The sequence below is a fragment of the Triturus cristatus genome, chromosome 10 (assembly GCF_964204655.1).
Source record: "Triturus cristatus chromosome 10, aTriCri1.1, whole genome shotgun sequence".
In the NCBI taxonomy this organism is placed as follows: Eukaryota; Metazoa; Chordata; class Amphibia; order Caudata; family Salamandridae; genus Triturus; species Triturus cristatus.
The window spans coordinates 814022738-814048954 of NC_140593.1; the positions used below are offsets into that span (position 1 = coordinate 814022738).

Sequence of the window (26217 nt, forward strand, 5' to 3'; positions counted from 1 at the left end):
ACCACCAGACTTGTTAGTGTTGATGCAGGGTCAGGGAGCCATTTTCCCTACCCCTGGAACTTCTGTCTGAGGGCCTGAGACACAAAATGGTGGCCACCCATTGTCACCTGTGACATCACCAGAACCCACTGGAGGTTTCTAGAACCTTCTGTAACATTCTAGAACCCTGTGACAGTGGGAGGCAGTTTAGAATGTTGGGAGGCCATCTCACAGTGGCAGTTGGCATCTGACTGGAGAAGAGAGAAGACAGATATAGAAGGAGGTCGGAGTAAGGCAGCAGGGGTGGAAACCAGTGCTTGGAGTGGGGTCCAGAAACCCACCCTTGATGCTAGTCCCTACTGACCAAGCCCAGCCTAAAGCCCTGTGTGGGACCAAGTCCAGAAGAACCATCTTAAGGACCTGAATATTTGGAGCAGGCCTTAAAGAGGAAGAACAGCAAGTTCCTGACCTGTTCAGTGGTGTCCTCCTGGAGTCCTGACGTCGAGAAGCCTGGAGACCTGGGGCCTGAGGTAGAGAAGCGGCGCTGACAGAAAGCAGACGTCGTACCCGGAGCCGCCAGAGGTCGAGTGAGGGTGCCGACGGAGGTCGTGGAGAGGCGCCGGAGGTCGAGTGGAGATTCACCCGAGGTCGAGGTGAGGGCGCCGACGGAGGTCGTGGAGAGGCGCCGGAGGTCGAGTGAAGATTCACCTGAGGTCGAGGTGAGGCGTCGACGGGGGAGTGAAGTCCGCCCACCGGAGTCGCCGGAAACCGAGGTGAAGCGCGCCGGAGGTCGGGAGTGGAGATCGCACTCCGGAGACACCCGGAAGCGGGGAGACCGTGTCCCTGCGACGCCGGAAGGCGACATCGAGTCGAGACAGTCCAGCGACATCGAGTCGAGACCGTCCAGCGACATCGAGTCGAGACCGCCCAGCGACATCGAGTCGAGACCGCCCAGCGACATCGAGTCGAGACCGCCCAGCGACATCGAGTCGAGGCCGCCCAGCGACATCGATCCGGAGCCGCCTCACGGCGTCGACACGGTGCCGAGCGGAGCCGATCATCGTGAAAAGGGCAGTAAGTGGTAGAGGGGGCGTCTGAGGCCCCGTGGAGCCCTAAAAGACCATTCTAGGGGCTAGAGGGGTGTTAGAACCAGCCTGGGAGTGCCAGGGGTGAACTAAGACTGGTGCAGTGACATCTGTGAGGGGCTGTGTAGTTTGGAGGGCCAGATCTTTAGGTTACCCTTGTTCTGCCTCAGCTTAGGCCCCAGCCTTGACCAATCTAGGTGGGACACCCCCATGCCACCCAAATGACCACGAGCTGTGTATGGGCAAAGTAAGACCAAGTTACCTCATGAAAGTGATCTGATCTGTAACTGTCATTGATTGCTTTTCCTTATTTATTGAGGGTGCTTTATTTATTGTCTTCCACTAATTTATTCTTGCACTGTATTTATTGTCTGACTGTATTTATTTGCCGTCTGTATTTATTGCACATCTATTTATTCTTTGCTTAATGAGGACCTGAACCTATTTATTGAAATTCCAATGTAGCATTATTTATTTGACCTGCTCTTTTAAAGGAAAATCCTATTGTATTTATGTTATGAAACCTGCAACTAAGAGAAAATAAGATAAAGACATATATATTTTCATCTTGTCTTTCATAATTTTTACGGTGTAGTGTCGTTTTTGGAACGGATGAACGCATGGTTATTGTGAGGGTGTGACGTACGCTTAACACGGTGCCTGACCCCCAACCGCTCGAGCCAAGCTACCACTGTGCTGGGAACCTGGTGACTGCTAACCCGGTTGCCCGGTTTCCAACATAAAGCATATCCAATCATTACTTATGCATCTGTGTGCGTCTGAGTTTGCAATTAACTACTATTTATTTTACCCCTATGATGAGCCCATTATGATGTTTGGGCTCTTTTATATAAAAATATTGATAACTGCTTTTGCTTCGCCATACGCCTTAAAAATAAGTGCAATGTTGCCCAAATCAGATTTTTGAAGAGTGTGTGGAAATTGCGAAAATCTTATACATTTTTTTTTTTTTTAAGGCATTAAATCTTTAAGAGTGTGTTATTCTCTATGAAGAGCACAAGTAAGAAATGTCTAGTTTTGAACTTTCCCTTTCGAACTTCTCAAAACGGGTTAAGGTCCTGAAAAGAGTATTCCATTGCTCACCATAATACTAGCAACATGGCTCTATTCTTTTCTCCTTTTCAAAGTATGCTTCATCCGCAAAAATACACCAGTAGGTATTGGGCACTTAAGATTAGTTCATATATATTCAGATAGTCTTACCATGCTGTTTAACCATTCAAAGTGGTGTCTTTTAATTCCTGCTGGCTTTAGAACTACAGTTGAAGATGTCCAACTGCCACTTTGCAGGGGCACCCTTAAGCTGGTGACCTATCTGGTGACCAGTCTTAAAGCAGAGTTAAGGAGGAGTATCGTGACATCTCATTGAAATTGCCTTCACATAATTCATGTAATTGTCACATGTAGCAGTGCAGTCATAACTCTCCTAGCTACATTCAGAGACCTTTCTTTTGCTCCTGCCATGTAAGCAGAGAGATTCTCGAGGCTGTCTTTGATGAGATGTCCCCCAGGTTGTATGATGCACATAAGACCATCAATAATGATTTTGTGTTTTGGATTGGTCATAGGTCACACTTGGATGAGCTGGCCCTCACAACAGACCTCAATACAGATTCCATGGTTGCAGTGGTAAGCGGAGAGGAGGAACACTTTGAGGATTATGGTGAAGGCAATCAACCAGATGTCTTTTCTAGTTCTCTCTGCAATGGTGAATCCAGTTTTGGTGACACATTGGACAACCCTCTTCTACTTTCTCCTAGGTAAGACTAAGCCCCATGCTCTGTGCTGTGATATTGGAAGAGGTAGCTGGATGGATGTGAACATTAGCCTGTGTGTATGTGAATGAGGAACAAATTATGATAGTTTTACCATTCCTGCATTCTTTTTAGAAAGATCAGACGTACATTTAAATGTTAGTTTGTCAAACCCAATCAAGCTGATGTTGGTTTTCCCTTCCTACATGAATAATACCTACCTACGAGTCTCATGATTTTTTTTTCATTATCATTTCCAAGAATATTTTCACATTTTTGGAAGCCAGTGCACACATACCTCATTCAGATGACACTGTGCCCGAAGCTCCAGACTCTTGGTCTACATTTCCTGTCCATAAATCCTGTAATTCGCAAGAGAGGTTAGAGGCATCAACCACTAATTCTTACTTTTCCGATGTAGCAAAGTTTGCAGCCATAAGAAACTGATCAGAAACCCATTCACCAAGGTCACTATTAATGTGCCCACCGCTTTTGGGATGAAGGGCAAAGCTGTACAGGGCATTCTGTTAATACTGATCAACACCATACTGTATAGTCATTGGTCCCATGAGGAGTACATTTTGGTATTAGAAGGGCAGTTTGTGGTTGTTAAATTTTAGATTCTTCCCTTTCCCTGTAATGTTTCAGTAACTTAATTAAGGTTGCAGTTTTGAGATGTTGTGTTGCTGTTGGCTGCAAGGTTACAAGAAATCACACTTCCACCTATCGGAATCCTTTGCTCTCCATCCTGGCATCATTATCACAGTTTTCCTAACCATATAAATTCCCTGCAAGTTGGGGTGGTACGGGAAAGAGTTTGGAAAATTGCCAAATTAAAATAAGAATAAGCATTTTTACTGTATGGTGTTTCTACAACGTATGTTGTTCCTCACCCAAAATAGGACCATTGTCACCTTAGGAATGAAGCTTGCTTAAGCAGAGACTGCATAAAATGCCAGGGGAAAAATGCAGCTGTGTCAGTGTAGTAGGCTGGCTTAGTACATGGTGCACTCTTACTCAAGTGATGCCCTTTGCACTAATCCAAACAACCCTTATGGTGATATCTTTGATAACCATCGAAAGCTCTGAGTGGTTCTGTGCAGAGCAGCCTTCAGGCTTATCTTGATGGAGTGTAAAGCAGCTTTTTTTTACAAACTTTAATCAATAGTGTAAGTTAAATGAAAAAGAACCACACAGTTTTACATAAAAATAAGTCTATTTTATTACACAGCACAATCACTAACACATTGGTATATCTCCTACCCGGAGATATCAATAGCACATAAAAGAATACTTGGAAAACAATCAGGTAAGTAGCACAGAATACAGTGGTCTCCAGCGGGAGACTAAACCATATACTAATAAAGTGGAATACGAACTGCAAAGGAGAACGGTACCTAGACCAGAAGACTTAGTGGAGCTGGGCACACCAGGAACCACCCACGTTAAGTACCCAGGAACCCCACGGAGGCTGTGTGCATAGTGGAAACACAGCCACTTGCCCAATGGAAGTCAATGGAGAAGTTAAAGTTGCAGTTTTGAAGAAAAAGGACCCGAAGAAACCCCTTGGAGGATGAAAGGTTGGAGATCCACCCCACCTATGGATGCCCCAAGAACCAGGTTACTTACACTTGGGAAGTCGGGTCCATAGGGGTGAAGAGATGTCGGAACCTGCTGTTGACCACAATGGGAGGCTTCAAAAGAAATGCCTCTGAAGGAGTCCTTGAGGAAGTCTAGTGGAATCAAAGGATGGTTACTGGAAGTGAAGAACCTGCAAGCAGAGGGTACAGAGTCTATGCCATTAGGAGGTGGCCTGGAGGCACGGAAACACAATGCCCACTGAAGATGGTGACCTTGTCACTGAAGCTGTAACGACCAGGTGACACTGAGGAAAACCAGGAGCCGTGCAGGAGCTGTCCCACATCCGATGTAGGTGTCTAGATGATCGATGTACGGTGGGAACACCAAAAAGCCTTGGTAGCCACAACTGGCGTGGAGAACGAAAAGGAGCAAACATTGGGACCAGCAAGGTCCAAAGAACTCACAAAGTGCAGGAGAGTCAGAGCAGGCCACAAGCAAGCAGAGGAGCCCACTGAAGCAAAGGAAAACCCACAGGCCGGTGTCACAGAAGTCGCAAGAGGACCTCGAGCAGCTCACCACAGTCAGAGGCCCACAATGCAGGACATGCAAGGAACACTCTTCTGTTCTTCTGTAAGCCAGGTGTTGTAGGCTGAAGTTTCCTGTAGCCTGAAGATCTTTGGAGTGCAGAGCCAACAAGCCTGGACAACGGCAAGTCGATGCAGTGTATAGGGGTTCGGCCCCAGCAGCCTCCAAATTGCATGGAAGAGGGGTCAGGCCTCTAGGGAGCTACCGAACTACCACCTGTGTTTCTGAGCCTTGGGATGCCTGTGGGATATCAGGAGAAGCAGACTGGTCAGCTTTGTTGTGGTGCCTGCAGATTCAGGGGAATGACTCCTTCACTACAATGGAGAATTCTTTGTGTGTCCTTTATGCCCACAGATCTTTTGGAGAACCTGGATGAAGCACAGGCACAGACGACACAGAAGACTTGAACAGCGAGGCCAGGAGCAGCAGCAGTCTTCCTTGGTGCAGTCTCAGTTCCAGTCGAAGTCTGTGTCCAGACGATTGACGATTGAAGAGTGACGTAGTTTCAGGGCTTAGTCTAGTCCCACGACGAATCTCAGGACCCACCCACAGTGGAGCCCTTAAATACTCTAAGGAAAGGGACAGGATGACTCGGAGGATCGGGGAGGGTACTCCCCTGTCCTTTTTCCAGTTTTGCGCCAGAGCGGGAACCAAGGGTTCCTGAACTGGCTCAATCTGGAGTATGCAAGGAGGGCACCATCTGTGCATTTAAAGCAGTCTGGTGGTGCTTGCAAGTGCCCCATACCAGCCCAATGCACTAAGTTCTGTCTGGAGGCGGTCACACCTCCCTGTGGCAGGAAACCTATTGTTCTACCATCCCCCTGCTCAAGCTTGGCTCAGCAGCAGAAGGGCAGAATCGTGTGTGTGGTCGGCATCAGCACTAGCTTGCTGGCAGACCCTGAAAGGTTGTTACTGGGAGCACATGGGGGTCCTATAAGGGGGCACCCAGTTCATGGGATCATAAATCCCACACTGGAATCGGGTTCGGTGCAGCCATTCTATAGTTAAACATCTCATAATGACTGATGTCCACTATATGTCTTAAAATGGCTGACAGCACTTATATAGCCCGGAGAATCCACTCCAGGGTTTGTAGGGGTGTCCTCCTCATGTAGGGGCACTAACGATCGACTGACGGAGGACCATCTCTTCTTGCTCCATCAAGAAGTACAGACTTTGTTGGCCAAGGGAGCCATAGAGAAGGGGCCTGCATCAGAATTAGGTTGTGGTTGTTATTCCTGCTACTTTCTGGTGCCGAACAAGAACAGAGAATTTCAACCTGTTCTCAGTTTGCGCCTTCTCAACCTCTTCTTGAGGAAAGAGAAATTCAAAGTGCTCACGCTCGCCCAAATCCTGTCTGCCTTCGACAGGGAGACTGGATGGTAGCTTTGGACTTGCCGGATGCATATTCCTACCCTGCCTGCCCACAGATGTTACTTGCGTTCATAGTGGGCCAAGAGCAGTTTTAGTTTGCTGGGATGGCTGTGGTTGCAGCTCATCTGTGGAGGTCAGGAGTTCCAGTCTTTCCCTACATCAGCGATTGGCTCTTAAAGGCAGGTTCGCCCCAGGCAGTCCTCTCCCACCTTCAGACTAAGGTGCATACGCTGGTGTTCACTATCAACATGCCGAAGTTGCACCTAACTCCCTCTTGGAAGCTCCTTTTCATCAGAGCAGTTCTGGACACAATGCAGTTCCGGGCCTTTCCACCCAAGCGTTGACTCCATGATATTCTGGCTATAACACAGATGTTTCAGCCTCTATCTTGGATTTTGGTGAGACTGACTCTGAGGCTGTTGGGCCTCATGACCTCCAGCATTCTGCTGGCCACTCATGGCCTGGGGCATATGCAGGCTCTACAGTGAAACCTCAGGTCCCAGTGGGCAAAGCATCAAGGGATTCTCTCTGACATTGTCCAGATCTTTGAGAGAACCGCAAAAGATCTGCAGTGGTGACTAACGAACCACGAATGGGTCAGTGGCAGACCGCTCTCCCTCCCCCAGCCGGAGCTGACTGTAGTGACAGATGCACCACTCCTGTGTTGGGATGGCCACCTGGGAGAGGTGGAGATCAGAAGCCATCAACCTGTTTATCAAGAGGCCCTGTCTCTGGACAAATCTGAAACATCAGGGCATATCCCCGGTGATTCAACACCTGGCAGGTTCTCTGAACGCCAGGGCAGACTAACTCAGCCATCGATGTCTAGCAGATCACGAATGGCGTCTCCATTGAGAGGTGACACAAGGTCTGATTCAACAGTGGTGAGAGCCTTGGTTAGTTCTGTTCGCCTCCACTGAGAACCTGGAATGTCAGCAGATTTGTGTGCTGGAGTTTCCAAGGTGACTCTCGCTTGGAGACACTTTTTGGCTTGAGAGGAGCGCAGTCCTTCTATATGCCTTACCGCCAATACTACTACTGCCAGAGTGCTCAAGAAGATGAGGAACGACCAGGCCCAAGTCATTCTTTTGACTCCAGATTGGGCACGGAGAGTTGGTATCCCGAGCTGATTCTTCAAACTTGAATGAGTCCCACGGGACTGATGTTTATATTTTATTAGAACTCTTTTGAGGAATTCAAAGATAAGAGAGGCTTGAGCCAACTTAGCAGTATGATCAATGTGAATTTTTTGAGCAGTTGTAATCAGTCAATCTAAGAATCTAATGTTTTTTTCTTCTTGAGGTAGGTTTGGACTGTTCATTCATCAAATGTATGATTTTTGGTGTTCTGTCCTGAAGACAATGAACTCAGTCTTCTGTGGATTTAGTTTCAAAACATTTGCTGACATCTATTTTTGAATGCTGGTGAAGGTATTTTTTTAGAGTAAGAACATAATTCAAGTTATTAATTTTCATGTATAGTTGCGTGCCGTCCACATGTTTGGATGAACACACCTGAGTCCTCCATCCAAACAGAAAGTGCCTTCATGTATGTTGGAACAGTTTAGGGGGCGGGATGGAGCCCTGAGGAATTCTGCATTTAACTAAGAGCCAGATTTTCTGTAAAAAAAAAAAAAGTGGTTACAATTTTCGACCAGAAACGTATTTTGCGAACCATCCTATGTACTAATAGATCGGTTTGCAAAATAAGGATTTGGAGTGAGTCACTTAATATAGGTAGGGTGCAAAGTGGGACTATCTGATAGGTCACAGTGAAAAGGATGGAGGCATGAAAGGATCAGCAGACAACCATGTCTGTGATGATTTTTAAATAATGTAACTTTTTTTTCTTTTTCTTTGTTAAAGGAAATTGACCTGCTTTAAAAAACGTTTTTTTTTTTAATTTAATTGAGACTTGGCAGTGGTACTCTCCTTGACACTTGTTCCAATTCACCAAGGTGATGCTGTCCATATGGGCCCCCTTCCCTTTTGCAAATAGCTTATCACCCCACTGTGGAAGTCTGTAACTTCCTAATAGTTTGTGACTGGAATTCCAAACCATTGATACATGTGGGACAAATTTGAAGTTTGGAAGGAACGCCCACAAAACGCCCAATTCATGTAGCAGTTACCATTCAGAATCCAATTTTAGGAGTCAGTATGTTTACTGACTTCTGAAATTGGATTTGTACATAGGAAATATATATTTTTACAGCTACACACACTCTGATTTTGTGAATTGGAAACTTTGGAAACGTCCATTCTTATTAGCTGCTTTTAGTTAAATAGGTAAGCGAGAAACCAGCTTAAAACAATGTTTGAAAAACCCATTTGAGATACAAGAATCTCAATAAGCCTCTGATGGTAAATGGTGTCAAAGGCCACAAGAAAGTTGAGAACGACTTGAAGACCGGCTTCTCCTTCGCCCAACCTATGATGAACATCATTTTTTATCTTGACTGTGGTTTCTTTTCGGTGCTGCAGCCTTTTCAGAAATTGAAGGATGGGTTGCCAGTAGGTTTTCCCTTTCAATAAAGGTAGAGGTTTGGGTAAGCACACATTCTCCAGTATTGTATCTTTTATAGATTCACATGCTTGAAACTTCCCTGTTGTCCTGGTGGCAGTCCCACGGTGACCGTAAAATAGCAGTAAAAAACTTCAACAGTTAAATGCCCATAAGAATTCACTAGCTTTTAGCAATCTGTTACCATTGTTATAAAACATTCAAACTCTAGCTAATCAGAGCACAGACCTTAGAGTCTCCTTCCCCTGCAGGACCATCATACCTCAGATTTTCTCTGTTCAGGCAGTGTTTCTACTGTTGCCCTTTTGAACTCCAGCTAGCTGTTCATCTCTACACTTCATATTTCTTCTGAAGTACTGGTCAGGAGTGTGAGTACCTATTTTTCTTCATAATGTCAGAGTCTAGATTTATAAAAGGTTGGTAATATGAATTTGATGATGTATGGATCTTGCATCTTTAGTAGGGGATGATTTGCCCCAGTTCCAAATAGTTGTGGAGTGTGCTCTTTCTGCAGTAAAAAATGGATTATAGGACACCATGTTTTGGAAAAGAGATTGTGATTTGTTTTATTGAGAGAAAATGTAGAGCGTCATAGAAGTAGAAAATAGGCTTCAACTTCTTGATCACTTTTCTAACTGTTCTTTCATTGGAGATAAAACATTAGTCCACTTTTGTTTTTTTAAGATTGCCCTGGGAACGGTTTTAGTGTAAGGGTGAGACTCCGAAGTGATATTTTTTTTTAATTATCTAGTTTTTGGCAGTGAAATGTTTTTTTAAAGTAATTTCCTTTGTAGCTTGTGCTTCCTTTTTTAAAATTTGGTAGTTGCTCTTGAGTCTGCGTTTTTCTTCATGTTTGTGTTCAATCTCCTGAGTGCAGTTCAGTTTTGATACAGTACAGTGTGCTCTGTCTTTCGGAAAAAGAACACAAGTAGTATGGATAGCACCAAGCTATTTATTCATCAGGCAGACATCACACAGAGGTTCCCTGGGTTTTCATAGCTCCGCTATGCAAAGCTCCCTGACTCCACTCACATTCTATAACACAACTGAATGCTTAGCAAAGCACATTCCATTAACGTGCTGCAAGATCAAAACACAACACATCCCCCTTATCACTATTCTAAACGGCAAAACACACAAATGCCTAACATACTATATTCTGGAAATTTTAAATAATTTAAAGTAATCCATTGAACAGTCTAGCAAACTACATCCTGGAAAAATAACCTACAACAAGTAAACATTTAGCAAAATAAGTACTCAAAATTTCACCCCAGTGTTTCACAAAACAATAGACAACGTCTTTTAACCATCCAGGTTTCTGCTGTTGTCTTTTAATCCTCCCATGACTCCTAGCTCAATGAATGTCTCTTGATAGTGCCCTGTTGTTTCTTAAACAGTCTCTGCTGAAAGAACCACTGTTAAAATCATTAACATTGTTTCCTACGCTCCCCGACCTCATGACTCCCTCAAAGTTGACAGTCTATAAGTCAACTTAGCACTGGCCTTCCTTCCCCTCAAACCTGAAAACTGATATACCGGACACCAAATATGGAGTAGTCATATGTGTCCATAAAGTCTCCCTCCAATATAGCTCAATGGCACAGCCCTTTGAACGCACCCTTTTACCATTTTATTTGTGACCGTTGGCCTGAGGTAGGTATAATTTTGTCCAGAGGTGTTCACTGCCCATTGTTTCCAAGAAATCCTTCATCTACTGTTAGACAAATTGCACACCAAAAACGGGAGATTGCCCACTCTTGAGAATTCTTCCTTAAGAAAATTCACTGTTGTCCTCAAAGTAACACTAACAAAACAGCTTCACGTGACCCATTTGGTTGTATAATCGATCAATAACACCACATCCCTTTCTGATGGCCCCAATAACTCAAAAGGATCCACACTGTCAACTCCTAACTTCTACCTAGGCTCACTAAGAACACACACAGGTGCCTTCTTTGAGCACATTAACTACAATCCCTGAACACTTCCTCCACCATCGTGACCATACCAGGTCACCAGTACAGCTCTCCCAGTATTTACTTGGTCAGATTCCTTCTCAAATGTCCTTCATGTGCTAAAAATACCAACTCTACTCTCCTGCCATCCGGTGGAACCCTTCGTCACGCCTGAACAACTCATCCCCTTTCCCATACAACTCATCCTTAACAACGCCAAACCGCTTCTCACACTCACCCAGATTACCTGAATTAGACCAACCTCTCCCAACATAACCTCTTATCTTTTTTGAGGACATCATCCCTGTCCTTAGCCAATTCCCACTCTGATTTCTTTACAACATCTTGAAAAACTCAGAATACACCTGGTTCTCCAACTACCACATCCTCACCACTTCCTACCACAGGTAATCTCGAAAGACAGTAAGCCACTTAGTTCCTGTCCCCTTTTACATACTTCACCTCAAAATCAATTTCTTTCACGCGTTCCTCCACTTGTTTATCCTGAAAGTAGCACGCTCACTACCCTTACACTAGGAGGTTTATGATAATTTCTTGCCGTGAATGGAAGACCCCACAAATAGAATTTACAATGTCAGATTGCCCCCATGCAGGCCAGTGCTTCATTTTCTTTCACTGATTAGTAAACTTCTGACTTTCAATGTTCTAGAGTGAACCACCACCACCTTCTATTCACTTTTAACAATTTTTGTATATACTGCTCCTAACCCACTTGAGCTTTCATCCGTTGTCAAAACTGTCCTTTTGTAGACATCAAAGTGTCCTAGGGCAGCATTTCTTTACGTTCCTAGTTAACCGACTCAAAAGCCCTTGAGCAATCATCCGAATACTGAAATTTATCACCTCTCTTAAGAAGCTACCTCAATGGATAAACCAAAGATTTAACAGAAAACAGCATCTATTGGTCAGTATGCTTCACAATAAAGATCATTAGCCTTTGGTGTCCCGCAGGGCTCCTCTCTCAGCCCTTCCTTATTGTATAATTACATGGCCCCATTAATAGTTTTGATGACAGTTTTTTTGAATTACAACCTCTTCCTATGCAGATGACACCCAATTAATCCTGTCCTTGGACAAGGGTTCTTTTGGGTCTGAACAGAATTTAAAAAATTGTTTTGTTAACATCATTCATTGAATGGAAAAAAACCCATCTAAAATGTAACACCGACTAGACAGAAATTATATTGTTCAGGAAGTCAAATCTGTTTTATCTCCTAATATGGTGTCCAGGCTTTGTGCCTCCTCTCCCTTCAACAGGAGAAGCAGCTAAAAACATGGAAGTTAAATTTGGTAACATTCTAACGCTTCGACCACAAGCAGTATCAATGTCTGGTATGTGTTTTTCATTGATAAAATCTTTCAATAGGTTCTTCGACATTCTCCCGTTAGCTGCTAGGAAGACTGTTGCCTTTGCCGTGATAACATTGAGGCTGAATTATTGTAATAGTCTGTATGCTTAGACATCCAAACAATTGCTTCATAAACTCCAGATGGTCCAACACTCAGCGGCCAGACTGGTGCTCAAACTTCCCATAAATAGTTCTGCTTCCAAGGCACTCAGAGATCTAAACTGTCTACCAATTCATGTTAGGGTGTTGTTTAAGTTGCTGGTTTTGGTTTTCAGAGCTTTTCACGTCCCAGGTACTAAATATTTAACTGATTGGCTCTTCCACTACAGGACTCAGGGAACACTCAGATCATCCAATGCTAAGCTGTGAAAACCTCCCTCGTTTAAACTTAAATCCTAAGGAGGCAAATCATTTATGGCCTTGGGGAGTGAAAGCCTGCAATTAACTACCGGTCTCGCTTCGGCTCCTAGATAATGAAGCCTGGTTCATAAATTCTCTGACGACCTGGCTTTTTCAGATGCCAGACACTCTGTGCCGCTCTTTAATATAGCAGGGTTCGGATGTACTTTTGCTTCCGTTATTCACTAGTCTGGGAATATTTCCCTTTTAGTATTGGTGTTGATGGGGTAGCACCAGGATGCTCCTGTCGAGTCATCGAGCACTTTACAAATACAATATTCATTCAAAGATGCAACATTTTTTTATAAATTTGGTGTAATACTCTGTCAGCCTAAGAAATGATCTCAGCTGCTCCTTGTCCTTTAGTACAGGCATCTAGAACACGGTTTCCTCCAATCCACCTTAGGATTGATACATTCTCCTGAGATTGAATGGCAAATGTAAGTTACCATATCAACTCTAAACTGGCACTTTAATCTCTTCACTTTTAAACCCGCTCTTCACAATCTCACTAACACTTCTTCCAGAACCATGTGATGATCTATCCTTTCTTTGCTATAAACCAAGATGTTGTTTTGGAAAATTATGATTTGACTGATAACCTTCCAAAATCTTCCGAATCACCCATTAAAAACCAGCAGCCATCTATGCTAGCCCAAACTGTATCCTTGTGAAACAGAAAGACCAAATGACAAAAGTGACAAAAGAAGCTAAATGTCTAGATTCTTCACTCAACAGAACTCGATAATACATTGTCAATAGATCTAAGACACTAGAAACAAGTGCACCCTCCAACATGATCAGCTCTTTAGTAATATTGGGCAAAGGTTGTCTATCACCAAAATGTTTCTATTAAGGTCACAGAGATCAACACACATTTTGATATTCTTTCCCCCATTTTTGTGCGCCAACACCACATGTGCCAGCCATTCAGAAGATTTAATCTCCTAAATTACACTCAACCACTTCATCCTTTCATGTTCCAACCTAAGCGGTTCAAGCATCATGTGTGACACCTTGACAACCTTGTGAACAACATCTTTGCAACTTTCGTCAATAGGATCTTGTGCTCGAATCCTTGCAACAAACCCAGTTTATCTGCAAAAATCTCTGGAAAACGATCTACAATATCATCATCACTGATGTGGTTTATTATCACCACCTGATCAGGTGAATTCAGATTTGGGTGATTCCCGGATCTTGTTGATGCTGCCAGCTGAAGAGGTTGCCACCCATCCTTGCAACGTAGACTTTCCCAACCGTTTCTCTGCCCTTGAAAATCACCCTCAAGGGAAGATAACCAATCAGATCCACTAAATCTCCCCCATATCCCAGAGGTTTGATATTGGGGCGCAACAGCTCAAGATTCTCTGCACCCAAAATTGAGTCCCAGTTCTTGTCACCTATTAGGTTGTATGTTTACCCAGGTTTAGCCAAAGCGTCTACATTCTTCCCACCAATGTTGAATATACACTCAGACATTTTTACAACACCAGTATCGGACTCATCCACCATTCGCTCAGAATCGGTACCTTTACATATCTCTGCTCTTATAGCATCCTGTAAATCTTGCACTTGCTGAACAGCATCAGGGTCTGTTTCATCTTGTTTTTTTGCAAACACTGGAATAATGTCCCTTCTTACCACACCTGTGACAAGTGGATAGTCTAGCATCGCAGTTAGGACTGTTGGAACCATGGTTGCCACTTTCAATACATTTACTTTTAAATTGCATAGAAATTTGCTTTTGCATATCCCAACTTTGCTTCTTTTCCATGGAAGGTTTATCATTCATTCTTGCTATCTTATAAGTACGTTTTTCCTCATTTCTCATTTCCTTAATCCAGTCTGACACATGTTCAGCACTTTCCACAATAGATATGGGTTTCTTCAAATTTGGATTTTTGGTAACTCATTTCTCTGGAATCCTTGAATTATTAGTACACCGTACCAACTGTTGCCTTGCTGTGGTGAAAATAATTTGTCTGCCCATCACCACATTAATTTGAGCACCAAAATGTTGTTCCAACATTTCTAGAGACATTCCATAATTTTCCACCGGCTCCCCTACCTCATGGCCAATAGGGATTTCATCAATACTCTTGTGAACATTTCTACCTTCAATTCCTAAATTATGAAGCAAAATGCCTTGTTTCCTGTCTAGACTGAACGTCCCTCCACCGATGGCAACTAGGTATAAATCCAATAACTTCTTCCATCTTTTCCCAAGTCAAAACTCTCTCACATGCCTCAGATAAGAAGGCAGGTGGCTGGGACATGCTGATAGCAGTCATGACTGCTCGGTAAAATAATGAACTAAAGTAGCAAGTCGAAACAGCAAACTAAAACAAGAAACTAGTACAACAGACTAAGACAACAACTAACAACAAGTATTTGCAATGCAATAATTCTCACTTTTTTTTTTTTTTAAGAGTTAGAGCTATTGTAATCGGAATGTCTTTTACTTATGTGTTTTGGAGTGGATGTGTGTGATGGCAATTGTATGTTTTACAATGAATTTAACAACAAGCGTGTTCATGGTTGAATCAGATGTATGGGGCATGTCAGCCGCTATGTGTGCCATTTAAATATAATGTGAAGTTTAGTTAGAGATTCTGTGGTGCCGTGCAGGTTCCAAAAGTGATAAAGAATCACCTGTAGTGAGTATGCAAAATTTAAAGCAAAATGAACAACTGGTGAGCTTTGCGTTCTTTAAACGAACCTCCATGATGTCACACTCGTATTTTGCATTCACCAAACCGGACAATACATGCATGTCTGCTGCTGTGAAAACCATACATGGGGCATGTGGTCATCAATGTGAGCTGAGTGAATACCACATCTGTGGCATGGCAAAGTCAGTTTTAAAGCAAAAATTCTTGTGAGCTCCCTTCACATACAAAGAAAAGCTGATGGTCTTTGCGTTGCAAAAAATTTGCAAAATCAAGGAGCAAATCCGTTTACGTTTTTTGTGCTTAATTTTCCAGCAACAAATGCTAAACCGGGTTCTGTAAATTGCCCATAGAGATCACTCATTTTGGGCTGCAAGTTTAACTTTGAAGCAAATAAGACCCAAAATGCTTGAATTAAAAAGTTGATTTCAAAATGAACCAGTCATAGGTGTACCGCCAGTTTGCAAATGGGACCAACTTCTTTTCGGATTTCCTAATTTAAAGACCTACTCTTTCAGTGGAGTTTAATTAAATATGGTGAGGGTGAGATTGTGCAGAGCATGTTATGTCCATCACTGCTTTATAACATGGCACTCTAAATATCGGCATGGTTTGTGCCGTGCAGATATGTTTTGTAGAGTCCATGCCATATTGGAGCGTTGCCCTAGGTGGGACTGGCACTTAAAAAAAGGGATGATAGGTCTCTCACTGACTTATTTTACCAGGCCATGTGGTCCAAATGCCAAGAGTTTGTAGGACATGTTTCATTCTCTCATGCAAAAAGCAGAAGCAAAGCTTTGCAGTGCAGATGGGCTTAACCATAGTATGATTCTGCTCAGACAGAACAAACATCTAACTTTTTTATTATTATTACACATGTGCTTTCGCACTACAAATTGATGTGCCTTAGATACAGTTTCGTATAATGTAATTCAAGGTGCCCATTGTAGATGTCACAACCTGATGCGATCATCTCGAAATTCATGGTGCATAGAAGTCATCGAGGAGAAAAGAAAATCAGGTGATATTTTGCTCGTCTTCCAGAGGGAGGTGTTACTAACGACTTCCATGAGATCTGGGTATACAGTATGTGTAAAACGAGGCCACTTCAGACCCGGCTGCTTAATGTTAAGGCCGTTTTAAAACCGATTAGTTGCTGCTATCAGCTCAAAATTGCACTTCTTGCGGTAATCTGTCCCCAGGGGAGTGGGTTAATGGGAGTCCGCAAACAGAGATCAATAGGGGGATGTCTTCCTCACAATTTACAGAAAATTCAATTATCAAATGTCAACAGACGATTCTTAGCTTTTGGACAAAAAAAGTGTTTTCACTTGTCAATGTGGGGGCTGCGAGAGCAGAACTGACATTTATTCTCACGGTCTTTTGCACTGAATGGCTACTATTTGAGTGTACCGGGAAGCACGTTACAGCTATCCACGCTCTCTAGAGACCATGCCAAATTAAGCTGGGCTGGTATTTCGGCTAGAAATATTAAACTCCACAGAAGTCATGTTACTGCAGGATATCCTTGGTGTACTTTCACTAAACTGTATTCAGAGGCCTTTACATGTTGCCACGCGCTGTCAATCCACAGGCTTCACACTGAAGGCTAAAGGTCAAGGAACAGAAGAAGGAGTTTCTATTAACGTGTACATGTACATGTTTAAGCGAAAAAACAACTGTGCTAAAACTAATAAAGTATTATAAAATACGATCTGAATGTGATTCAGCATCTATTTTAACAATTTAATTAAAGTGCAGGCTCTTGCTAAAGAGGTAGCGATTGAGTAAGAGAAATAATTAATCCATGATAAAGCGAGAAAAAACGTGTAGGAGGCAGAAGAGGCAGGGACCAGCAGCTGGCTGCTGACGTGATCTGCATCCTGTGGGAAGCGCCGATAGAGACAAGCAGCTGCGACTTACTGGGGATCTGAAACAACATGAAGGATAGAGAAGCTTGGCGAAGAGAAAGGAACATAAGCTGCAAAACTCCCCTTCACTTTCGATGCATTCACCGGCAGCAGGAGGAAGAAGCACTGCAGGGAGTGCGCGCCACGGTGTTCAGCTTGCCTGAGGCATGGGCGTACTTCACTGTAAGGCAGTGTAATGGTGTTTACATTCTGCTTTTTGGTAATGAACTACTGAGCAGGACGCGAGGCTGTGCTTGGAGCTATGAGCACGATGGTTATAAACTACTGGGCGGGACACAGAGCAGTGCTTGGAGCTAGGAGCACAAACAGGAAATTAAAACAAGCCGAAGCAAAATAAAAAGTAGTGCGCAACACTAACCTATATGGCCAATCTTGAAATAATGCATGTAACGGGGCAGTCTCTAGGGTGTGACCAAAACAGCAAAAGGAGGGACAAATCGAAGCTATTTACCAGTGAAAACAAAGGATTTTTGAAAAGCACATGAAGGAACCAATCATAAACGATGGGCTTACTGATAGCACATACACTGGATACAGCATGTATTGAGAAACAGCGCATGCGCTGCCTATGTGAGACCTAAAAATTACTTAAACTGCACTTCAGTCGGCTGTGAAGATGCATTCCATGAGAAACATAGTCTTGAATTACACATGACGAAATCTGCTTACCCAATGGTGCTAATAATCCTCAGGCTAACGCAGTATCTCGGTAATCAGTTAATACCAACATAAGGCGGAAATAATGTTTATACATAAAATAGTCTTACTGTGGTTCACTCACGGGCAGTGGGTGGACAGGAACCGCTCATACTCTATTCAATTATCCTCTCCCTTTACGTAGATAGCGGCACGCCAGAGTCACGTTGTGCTTGCAAAAGAGCGTACATGTACATGGCGTCACATAAGCGGAGAGGACGAAGTCTCTAGGGACCATGAAATTGTCTGCAGGGACGCATGCACAACCAGCGCTGGTGCTCGTGCATGTGTTCAAGTCAAAACACACGCCAAAGACTGCCTTTCCCAACCGTCACTATGCACAAAATACAAGGAAGTGCAGAAATATCACCAACAGTTTCCTGGCCCGATATGCAGTTCCCAATTGCTTGCCTGTTCTTTTCAGTTTCTTGATGCCAGCGTTGTTACAACTGTAGTTTACTACCAGGTTCCAGGAACCCTGTTATGAACAGATGTCCCTGGGGAGATGTTGAAAATAATCCTGCCTCCAGCACAGGTAACTTGTCACCACATAGTGTGTTTGGTCTTTCTGTAAAAGAACGCAGGTAGGATGGATACCTCTAAAGTGCTTCTTGATAAGAGTTAACATCATCACCCAGAGGTTCCCCAGGTCTTCTCAGCTCCTCTCTTCAAAGGTCTGTCACCCCCCTTCACATTCTATAACAAAGTAGAATGCTTAGCGATTATTTGCTATTTCGATTAATTCCACAGAGATTCCTTTAAAAAATATTTTAGGACAGTTTTGCTGAGTCGTTTAATTTTTTTATAGAAATTTGATGAGACAGTATCAAGTGGTATTATGGAGTTGTCAGACTAATTAACACTTGTAGACTTGAGACCGTTGTGATTGTCTTCCTGAGAGCATTCTACAAATGTAACAGTTTACAAGGGAGAAACACTGGGAGAAAGATGGTGTTTTCTTAAAATTCCACATGCAAGCTTCTAATGTTGAGTCCATTTACATCAACATCAGATAGTCTTACATCAGTTATTTTCAAGAGGCAGCTTTCCATGACAGATTGCTATCTTGTATGTAGTGCAAAATTGTGAATATATCTGCCAAAACTAATAGAGGGGTAGAACTTTAGATCATTTATCATATTCCAGAAACAAAGCATCACCCAAAAAATCTTTTGATCTTGTGAGAGGAGAGTGTTGGAGTTCTGGTAAGGGAGAGGGGTCTGTAGCCACTTACTGTTTAACCGGTTGTGTAAGGGTCTCTTGGGGGCAGGCCATGAAGAGAAGCGTTGTCTAGTGCAAAGCCTCCTCTTTACCCACCGACCTCTCAGTATGTGAGACTGCTGTCAAAGTCCAGAGGAGATTGCAAAACCCTAAATGGACATCTACTGTGCAGAGCCTCCTCCCACAATCTGGAGACACTCTCTGTGCAGGGGTTTCGAGTACACTTTGTCTCTCACCAGGTGGTATGGACTCTTCATTAGGAGACTGTGTGAGGGGAGTCAATATCATGTGACTCATAGTGGGACTGAGTGAGCTGGCAGGTTTGAGCATCTTCTCAATTTAAATTTGTGTGATTGAGGTAATAACATTTAAACCGCATCCACAAGGTCTTTTTTGTGGACTAGTTTGTATTGCGCTGGCGTACAATGTGAACATAACATTCAAAGGCATATGCTCTCAAAAACCATTTAATTCATGTCATTTTCATTGAGTATCATTCCATCCTCCACTTAGTTCATTTCATTTTCGGAAAGCTACCCATCTTGGATCTTATAATATATGTTGAACAATGATGCTTATGCTTTCTCTAGCATCCAGCCACTTGCGGCGAAACTTCACAGCATTATCACAGATGAGGCATTTGAGTTTTACTGTAGCCAATGCCACAAACAGGTCAACCGTCTTGAGGATCTCTCTGCCCGTCTGAATGATCTCGAAATGAATAGGTAACGCACGGCACTATGTGTGGTATCAGTGTCAGCATGCATTTAGTTCTTTATCATATGTCAAATGATAGCATGTATTCATCACGTGGTTTGAGCACCAGCATGTGTTCCTGCTAAATGTTACTTGTCTTCACTTTTTGCATGTTTCCCCATTGTCTGTGACATGGCATCAATGTTGTCTTGTGTTCTGCTGTGTTGTAGGGTGAAATGTATATGGAGATAGTAGCAAATTTTTTTTAATGTTAACCAACAGTTAGTTTGACTGTGTGTTTGTTTTTTCAATTGTTTGTGTTTAATAGGCTCTAAGATTCAAGCCAATAGTCGTGGCTCTATTCCAGTTGTATACACTTGTTTATCAAATACACGTCATATATGACATTTTTAGTCTTAAAAATGCCGATTGAGGGTGTTGTTAGTGTGCTCCATGCCTGCAATGAAATAAATTAACGAATCCAGACCTATTGACAAAAAAATTACACGCCTCCAATAAGAAGGTGGATGGCGACTGTAGAGAAATCTCTGGACTGAAATGGAGCCTAAGTAAGAGAAAAGAAATAAACTTAGAAAGTTAAGCAGAGATGGGCCACACAAGACTGACCTACCAAAATGGTGCTCGGCATCTGCGTGCTGTGGCCTGAACTGAATGAGCACTCCCGGTGAGGTAAAAAAAAGCTCATCTGATTTTTGGTCTGCACCCTGCAGTGGCAGAGGAGACATGCCTGTCAAAAGTGACCGGGCAGGCTGGTATATGCATACCCGGTGAGGTGGGCTTGTGATGCCTATGCTAGTCGGTAAGAAAGACCTTATGGTGAACGTACGAGGTGTGATCGGGACAGGGGCTGCCCTTGGACTTAATATGATCATGAGTCCATTCTGAGGGTTAGGGAAGAAGAACCGAAACGAGTGCAGCTGTAGCTCAGGACCCTGGCTCCCACCCCTCCTAGAGACCGGGGAAAAGAGCAGACACCCACTCCCTCTGTTTAATGCCAGATGAAAGGATCCAAATCATTATACCATCCCGCGCAATTAAACCCTTAGAGAGAGGGCCTGGAAGTGCTTCCATGGGAACTCAGCATTAAAAGGCATCCATCTAGAAAATGCAGGAGTGCGATCCAGCACTAATTTTGAATGCCACCTAAAAAGAAAGCCAAAAGCAAATCAGGGATAGTATGCAGGCCCTCCTGCTGTGCGGATCTAGGTGCCACACATGCAAAGACCCAGCCATGGCAATCACAAAGGCTGGTCTCATAGAGAGCCTGCACTTAAACAGAAGATGAAGAGCTTAAAAGCAACATCAATAAAAGCCTGCCAGAATTATTCACTGATTTCAGCTGTATGCTTATATATCTTGGAGATGATGTGGAATCAGTTGAGGATCATAGTGGTCGAGATGGAGCCAAGGGTGTCTGGGGTCTTCAAGAGCAAGCTCCGATAAGTCCCTCTAGACCATGGAATGCAGGATCCCTTGTCGAAGGTCAAGGAGGTAGAAAACTGTATCTAAAGGGAAAACTTGAGTATTTGAGGACTTAAAAAGACACAGAAGAAGGCCCTTAGATGGAGGCTTTCATGGTGGGTATATTTTGATCCCTTTTTGGAGAGATACATTAAGCTATGTGCCTGGACTGAGTGGGTCCCTAAAGACCACCGAATACACAAAGGTTGTTTGACATCTTGGTTAAATTTCATTACTTCTCCAAAAGGGAACAAGGTGCTGAAAGCTGCATGGAACCAAGGTGAAGCGACGCTCCTGAGATTTGAATGCTCATTGTTCCATAATGTTTCAGAAATCATGTTAATAGGAGCATGGAGCTTAGCCCATTAGGGAGGAAATTGGGAATGAGAAATCTGCTACAGGTAAATGCATCCATTTGAAATTGCTTTTGAGATAGAGGAGAAGGAGCATCTCATTATGAAGAGAATGGCAGTGGCAAAAATTCGCAAAATAGACATACCGGAGTAATTGAACAGAAAGTGGTGCCAGATGCAAGGAAGGTAGCCCTCTGCACACAAACAATAACATCTTAAACTGGCAAACACTTAAACCTCAAAGGGGGTCAGACAGAAATCTGAAGAAAATAGCTGCATGTAATGCACACCATCACTGGCATTAGATCAAGGGATTAAACTTTCAACTGGTTGCCAAGTATCCAATTTGGATTGTCTTCAGCTATTAGATACTTTAGTGAGGAATTGGTCCCGACCTAGTACTTTACAAATTGATGCAATGTAGTTTGTTTTTTCGTGAGAAAACACAATACTAGTCCTTCAAATGAAGACAAGGTGGCAATTCTTATACAATAAAACCTACTAACATGGTGGGACCGGGAAGCTGGATGCACATAACCACTTCAGAAGGCCCGGGGGCTTGGGGTTTTACACCTCTCTGTTTCGGATTTAACAATTGCTCGTAGGATGACTGGTTGGTTCCACTCTTGAGGCTTGTGGGACCCGTCCCACCCTTTCTCCCCACCCCTGCATCCCTGTATCATGAGGAGTGATAAATATGATCATTGTGAGCCTAATGAAGAAGTTAATTGGTACTAAGCAATCTGTGAAAAGTTTTCTGCGATAATATAATACCTTTTCAAACCAGATCAAAGCACTATGGGAATGCCCAGTCACTAAATCACCTTGGGTGGGTATTGCTTCCCAGATGCAGACAGTATGTGAAAAAAATCCACCCTAAACCTAAATTGTGTCTTCTTAACATATGGCAGGCCCCCGATCTAACCACGGAGCAATCATGGAAAACACTAGAAATTACCCTCACCAAACGGATAATAGCCCAAAAATGGGGGTACCTACACGGGAAAGATGAGAACAGGATATGGATAGATGTATGATCGCAGAGAAGGATGTATACAAGAACAGAGAATGTCTGGGTAAATGGGATAAAAAATAGGAAAAGTGGAATATGCATTGAGGCGAAATATGTGTGTCCCCTACAAACGACTTCAATTGGGGGGGGGGGGGGGGGAGAATATGGGATGATGAAAGAGTGAGCTTCAATATCAGCCTTGAGACACGCCAAATGTATCCTGTTGACAATGATTATACTGTATTAAGCAAACATTCCCTGCCTAACTGCTGTATGACTAAACAACCGTTAATAGAAAGAATAATTTAAAAAAAGAAAAACCAGATCAAAGCAAGGTCAATGGGAGGACTTGCTAGGGGATTCCCATTGACCTTGGTTTGATTAATTCCCGCCACGGGCACTAAGCCTAGCCGCACAAGTGGCGCAGCATTTTTATCAGCATAAGAGCGGTAATGCTGAGTGGTAAGAATTTTGTGGATTCCTCATGATTCCGGAAGTTTCCATCACAGAAATGCAAGGAAAATGTATGCTTATAGGCAAAGTTTGAGGTTTGCAGGGCATTGTGGGTATTAAAACCTCAAGGGATCTGTACGAATCAAACCACCCTGGACTCCCGTGGATGTCTGTTTTTCAGAAATGTTTGGGTTCGGTAGATTTCTCTAGGTGGCGGCCGAGCCAGGCTTCAGTTAACGGAGCTACTCCTATTCCCAGATCAGGTTAGTTCTTTGACAGGATATGTTGTGTATGTTGATGTTTTCACATTACGGTTTGGGGCATTTCCTGTTGTGGACACTACTAGTGTTTTTTATCTGAACAATTTAGGGAATGCTGGGTAATAGGAATTTTGTGAATTCTGGAAGTTTACATCACTGAAATACAAGGAAAATTAGAGTGATTTTAGGCAGAATTTGAGGTATGCAAAGCATTGCGGTGTGAAAATGTTATGAGATCCACACAAAGCATACCGCCCTGGACCCACTCAATGTCTAATTTTCTGAAATATCTGGGTTCGGAAGTTTCCTCCAGGTGGTGGCCTACCCTAGCTCAAAAAGTGCAGCATTTCATCATGGCAAGTGGGAAGATAGTGGGATTTAGCCCTACTCTGCTGGCATATATGGAAAAACAACACCAAAAAGAATAACATTTCTTCTCTTGCCTGTGGGATGGGATGTTATAGTCCTTAGGAGTGCAGAAACAGTGACTGAGGCTTTATGGGTTGGGTGTGGGACCTGATGTCAGAATCGGCCAGACCCACCTCATTCTTTTATTTAAAAAACATGGCCCGCCATCCACTGGGCATCCTGCCATTTGGGGGGGGGGGGGGTAACGGGGGACTCCTTCTCTGCCCTCCGTAGAGGCCAAAGTACTGGTTTGTCTCATTTGGGATGGGGGTGTGACCAAGGCCAGAGTGCAATGCCCTTGCCCCTTTCTTTTGCCACAAAGGCACAATGCCTGATGTCTAGTGGGCTTTCACCCTCCCCTGACACACCGCCCCCTTTCAGGGGGGAAGATTTGGGGCAAGCTCTCCAATTGTGACAAACTATCTGCCCCTGGTGAGTGAGAGCGGGGCAGAAATATGCTTTTACCCCTTCAGGGGCAGGAGTATGGCTCGTTCCAGGGTTCGTCACCACCTCTTTTAGTTTGTTTTGGCGCCATCTTGAAATCCCTGGTGTTTACTGTGCTTTTAGTCACCCTTCAGGGGAGGTCAAATTGTGGAAGAATACCCCGGTCCACCCCCGGGGGGAAGGGGGACAGAAAGTGTATTGGGCCCCAGGGTGAGGAGAGCACAGGCCTATGCTCAAGGGGACACCTCTCACCCATAAAACAATACTATATAAATACAGTCTCTTGTGTTTGTTGGGCTTTCCCCCCTCCCTGGGGGTAGCAAATAGGGGTTTATTGCCCTCATCCACCTCATATGGGGCGCAAAAAGACTGTTGAGCCTTTTTTAAAGGTGAAAGGAATTGCCGTGCCTATAGTGGGCAGCCCCCACCCCAATGTTTTTTTTCACCGGTGTCTAGTGGACTTTCTACTCCAGAGGGGGGCAGATTGGAGGTAATCACCCCCATCCACCACCTAGGGGTGCAGAAAGACTGCCTGTGCCCTTTCTGGGGTGCGTTATGGCCATGCTAATGGTGTGCAGCCTTCACTCCATGGTTGAAAAATATACCCTGGTGTCTAATCGGCTCTCTGCCCCACAGTGAGTAGATTTGGGGTAAACACCCTATCTGCCCCTCGCCCCAGGGGGCAGAAAGGCTGTTCCATGTATATTGGGGGTGAGGCCTTGTCCATGCCCTGGTGGGAAGCCCACGCTCCTGTATTTTTATTTATAAAAAACAAAATACCCTGGTGTCTAGTGGGATTTCTGCTCCCCCGGAGGGGAATTGCCCCCATCTGCACTCCGGGTAAGGCAGAAAGACTGTTTACCCCTTTTTTTTTCTTGTGGGAATGACCTTCACTATTGCTTATTGCTCCCACCACTATATTTTTATATTAAAAATAACTTGGTGTCAATTGTGCTTTTCAACCCACCCCACCTACCCCTCCAGGAGGTGCAGATCAGGGGATGTTGCCCCCATTTGCCCTCGAGGGGGGGGGGGGGGTTCAGATAGACTTGCATGCCCTGGTTGGCAGCCCCCATCCCTATATTTTTGTATTTAAAATAATACCTGGTATCTAGTGGGCTTCCTACCAACCTCCCTCCCCCCAGGGGGGCAGAGCAGGGTAATTGCTGTTGCATGTATATTGAGGTGGGGCATTGCTATGCTCTTGTGGGATATAGATATATATATATCAAAGCTCCGGTTCCCAAAAGAAACACACCGCACTCACGGGGCCCAAGTTGAAGGTGCTTTATTCACAAGGACGCGTTTCGCCTTCATCTGCTTGTGTTTGAAAAGCGGCACAACCTATCATGATGGTTTTTAACAGGTGAGTCCCATTGGATATGGCACACAAACATCAAAAGAGGACTCGGACCCAGCATTCTTCTTCCCTGGTGTATTCTGGGATTTGAAGTCCGTTAAAGAAAAGGATTTTTCTTAATAGCGGCATAATTGCTGTCCTCTTTGCCCTGTCGATCTTACCAGCCATACCACCTTTGCGCCGTGGAGTGCATCCACTCCGAGGACCCCTCGCCTTGCCACGGGGTCTCGCTGCACTCAGCGCGGGAGCAAGTCAAATGGTCTTGGCTTCCACAGGCATGATTCCTGTCAACGAAAGTCGGCATTGGTGCCTTGATTCCCTGATGGCGGTGCAATTGCCAATTAAATTCCAGCTCCAAAGTCCACCTCGGCAATGTATGCACTCTTGCAGACGGGTGCGGTTAGTGTGGAGGTGGGTCCACACAATTATCAAAGCTCCGGTTCCCAAAAGAAACACACCGCACTCACGGGGCCCAAGTTGAGGATGCTTTATTCACAAGGACGCGTTTCGGCGTTTTGCCTTCATCTGCTTGTGTTTGAAAAGCGGCACAACCTATCATGATGGTTTTTAACAGGTGAGTCCCATTGGATATGGCACACA

At 44.0% G+C, this 26217-nt stretch overlaps 1 protein-coding gene across 5 annotated transcripts in view; it reads left to right on the forward strand.

Annotated features, from left to right (window-relative positions):
* Positions 1-26217, forward strand: part of RAB11FIP3 (RAB11 family interacting protein 3) — a 510528-nt gene that overhangs the window by 331237 nt on the left and 153074 nt on the right. For 3 of the 5 annotated variants that reach the window (XM_085628392.1, XM_085628393.1, XM_085628396.1), the window contains exons 5-6: positions 2654-2845; positions 19740-19874. In XM_085628392.1, coding sequence (XP_085484518.1) covers positions 2654-2845; positions 19740-19874 — 327 coding nt within the window. The remainder of the gene's footprint in view (positions 1-2653; positions 2846-19739; positions 19875-26217) is intronic. The other 2 variants (XM_085628394.1, XM_085628395.1) reach the window with 1 other exon arrangement.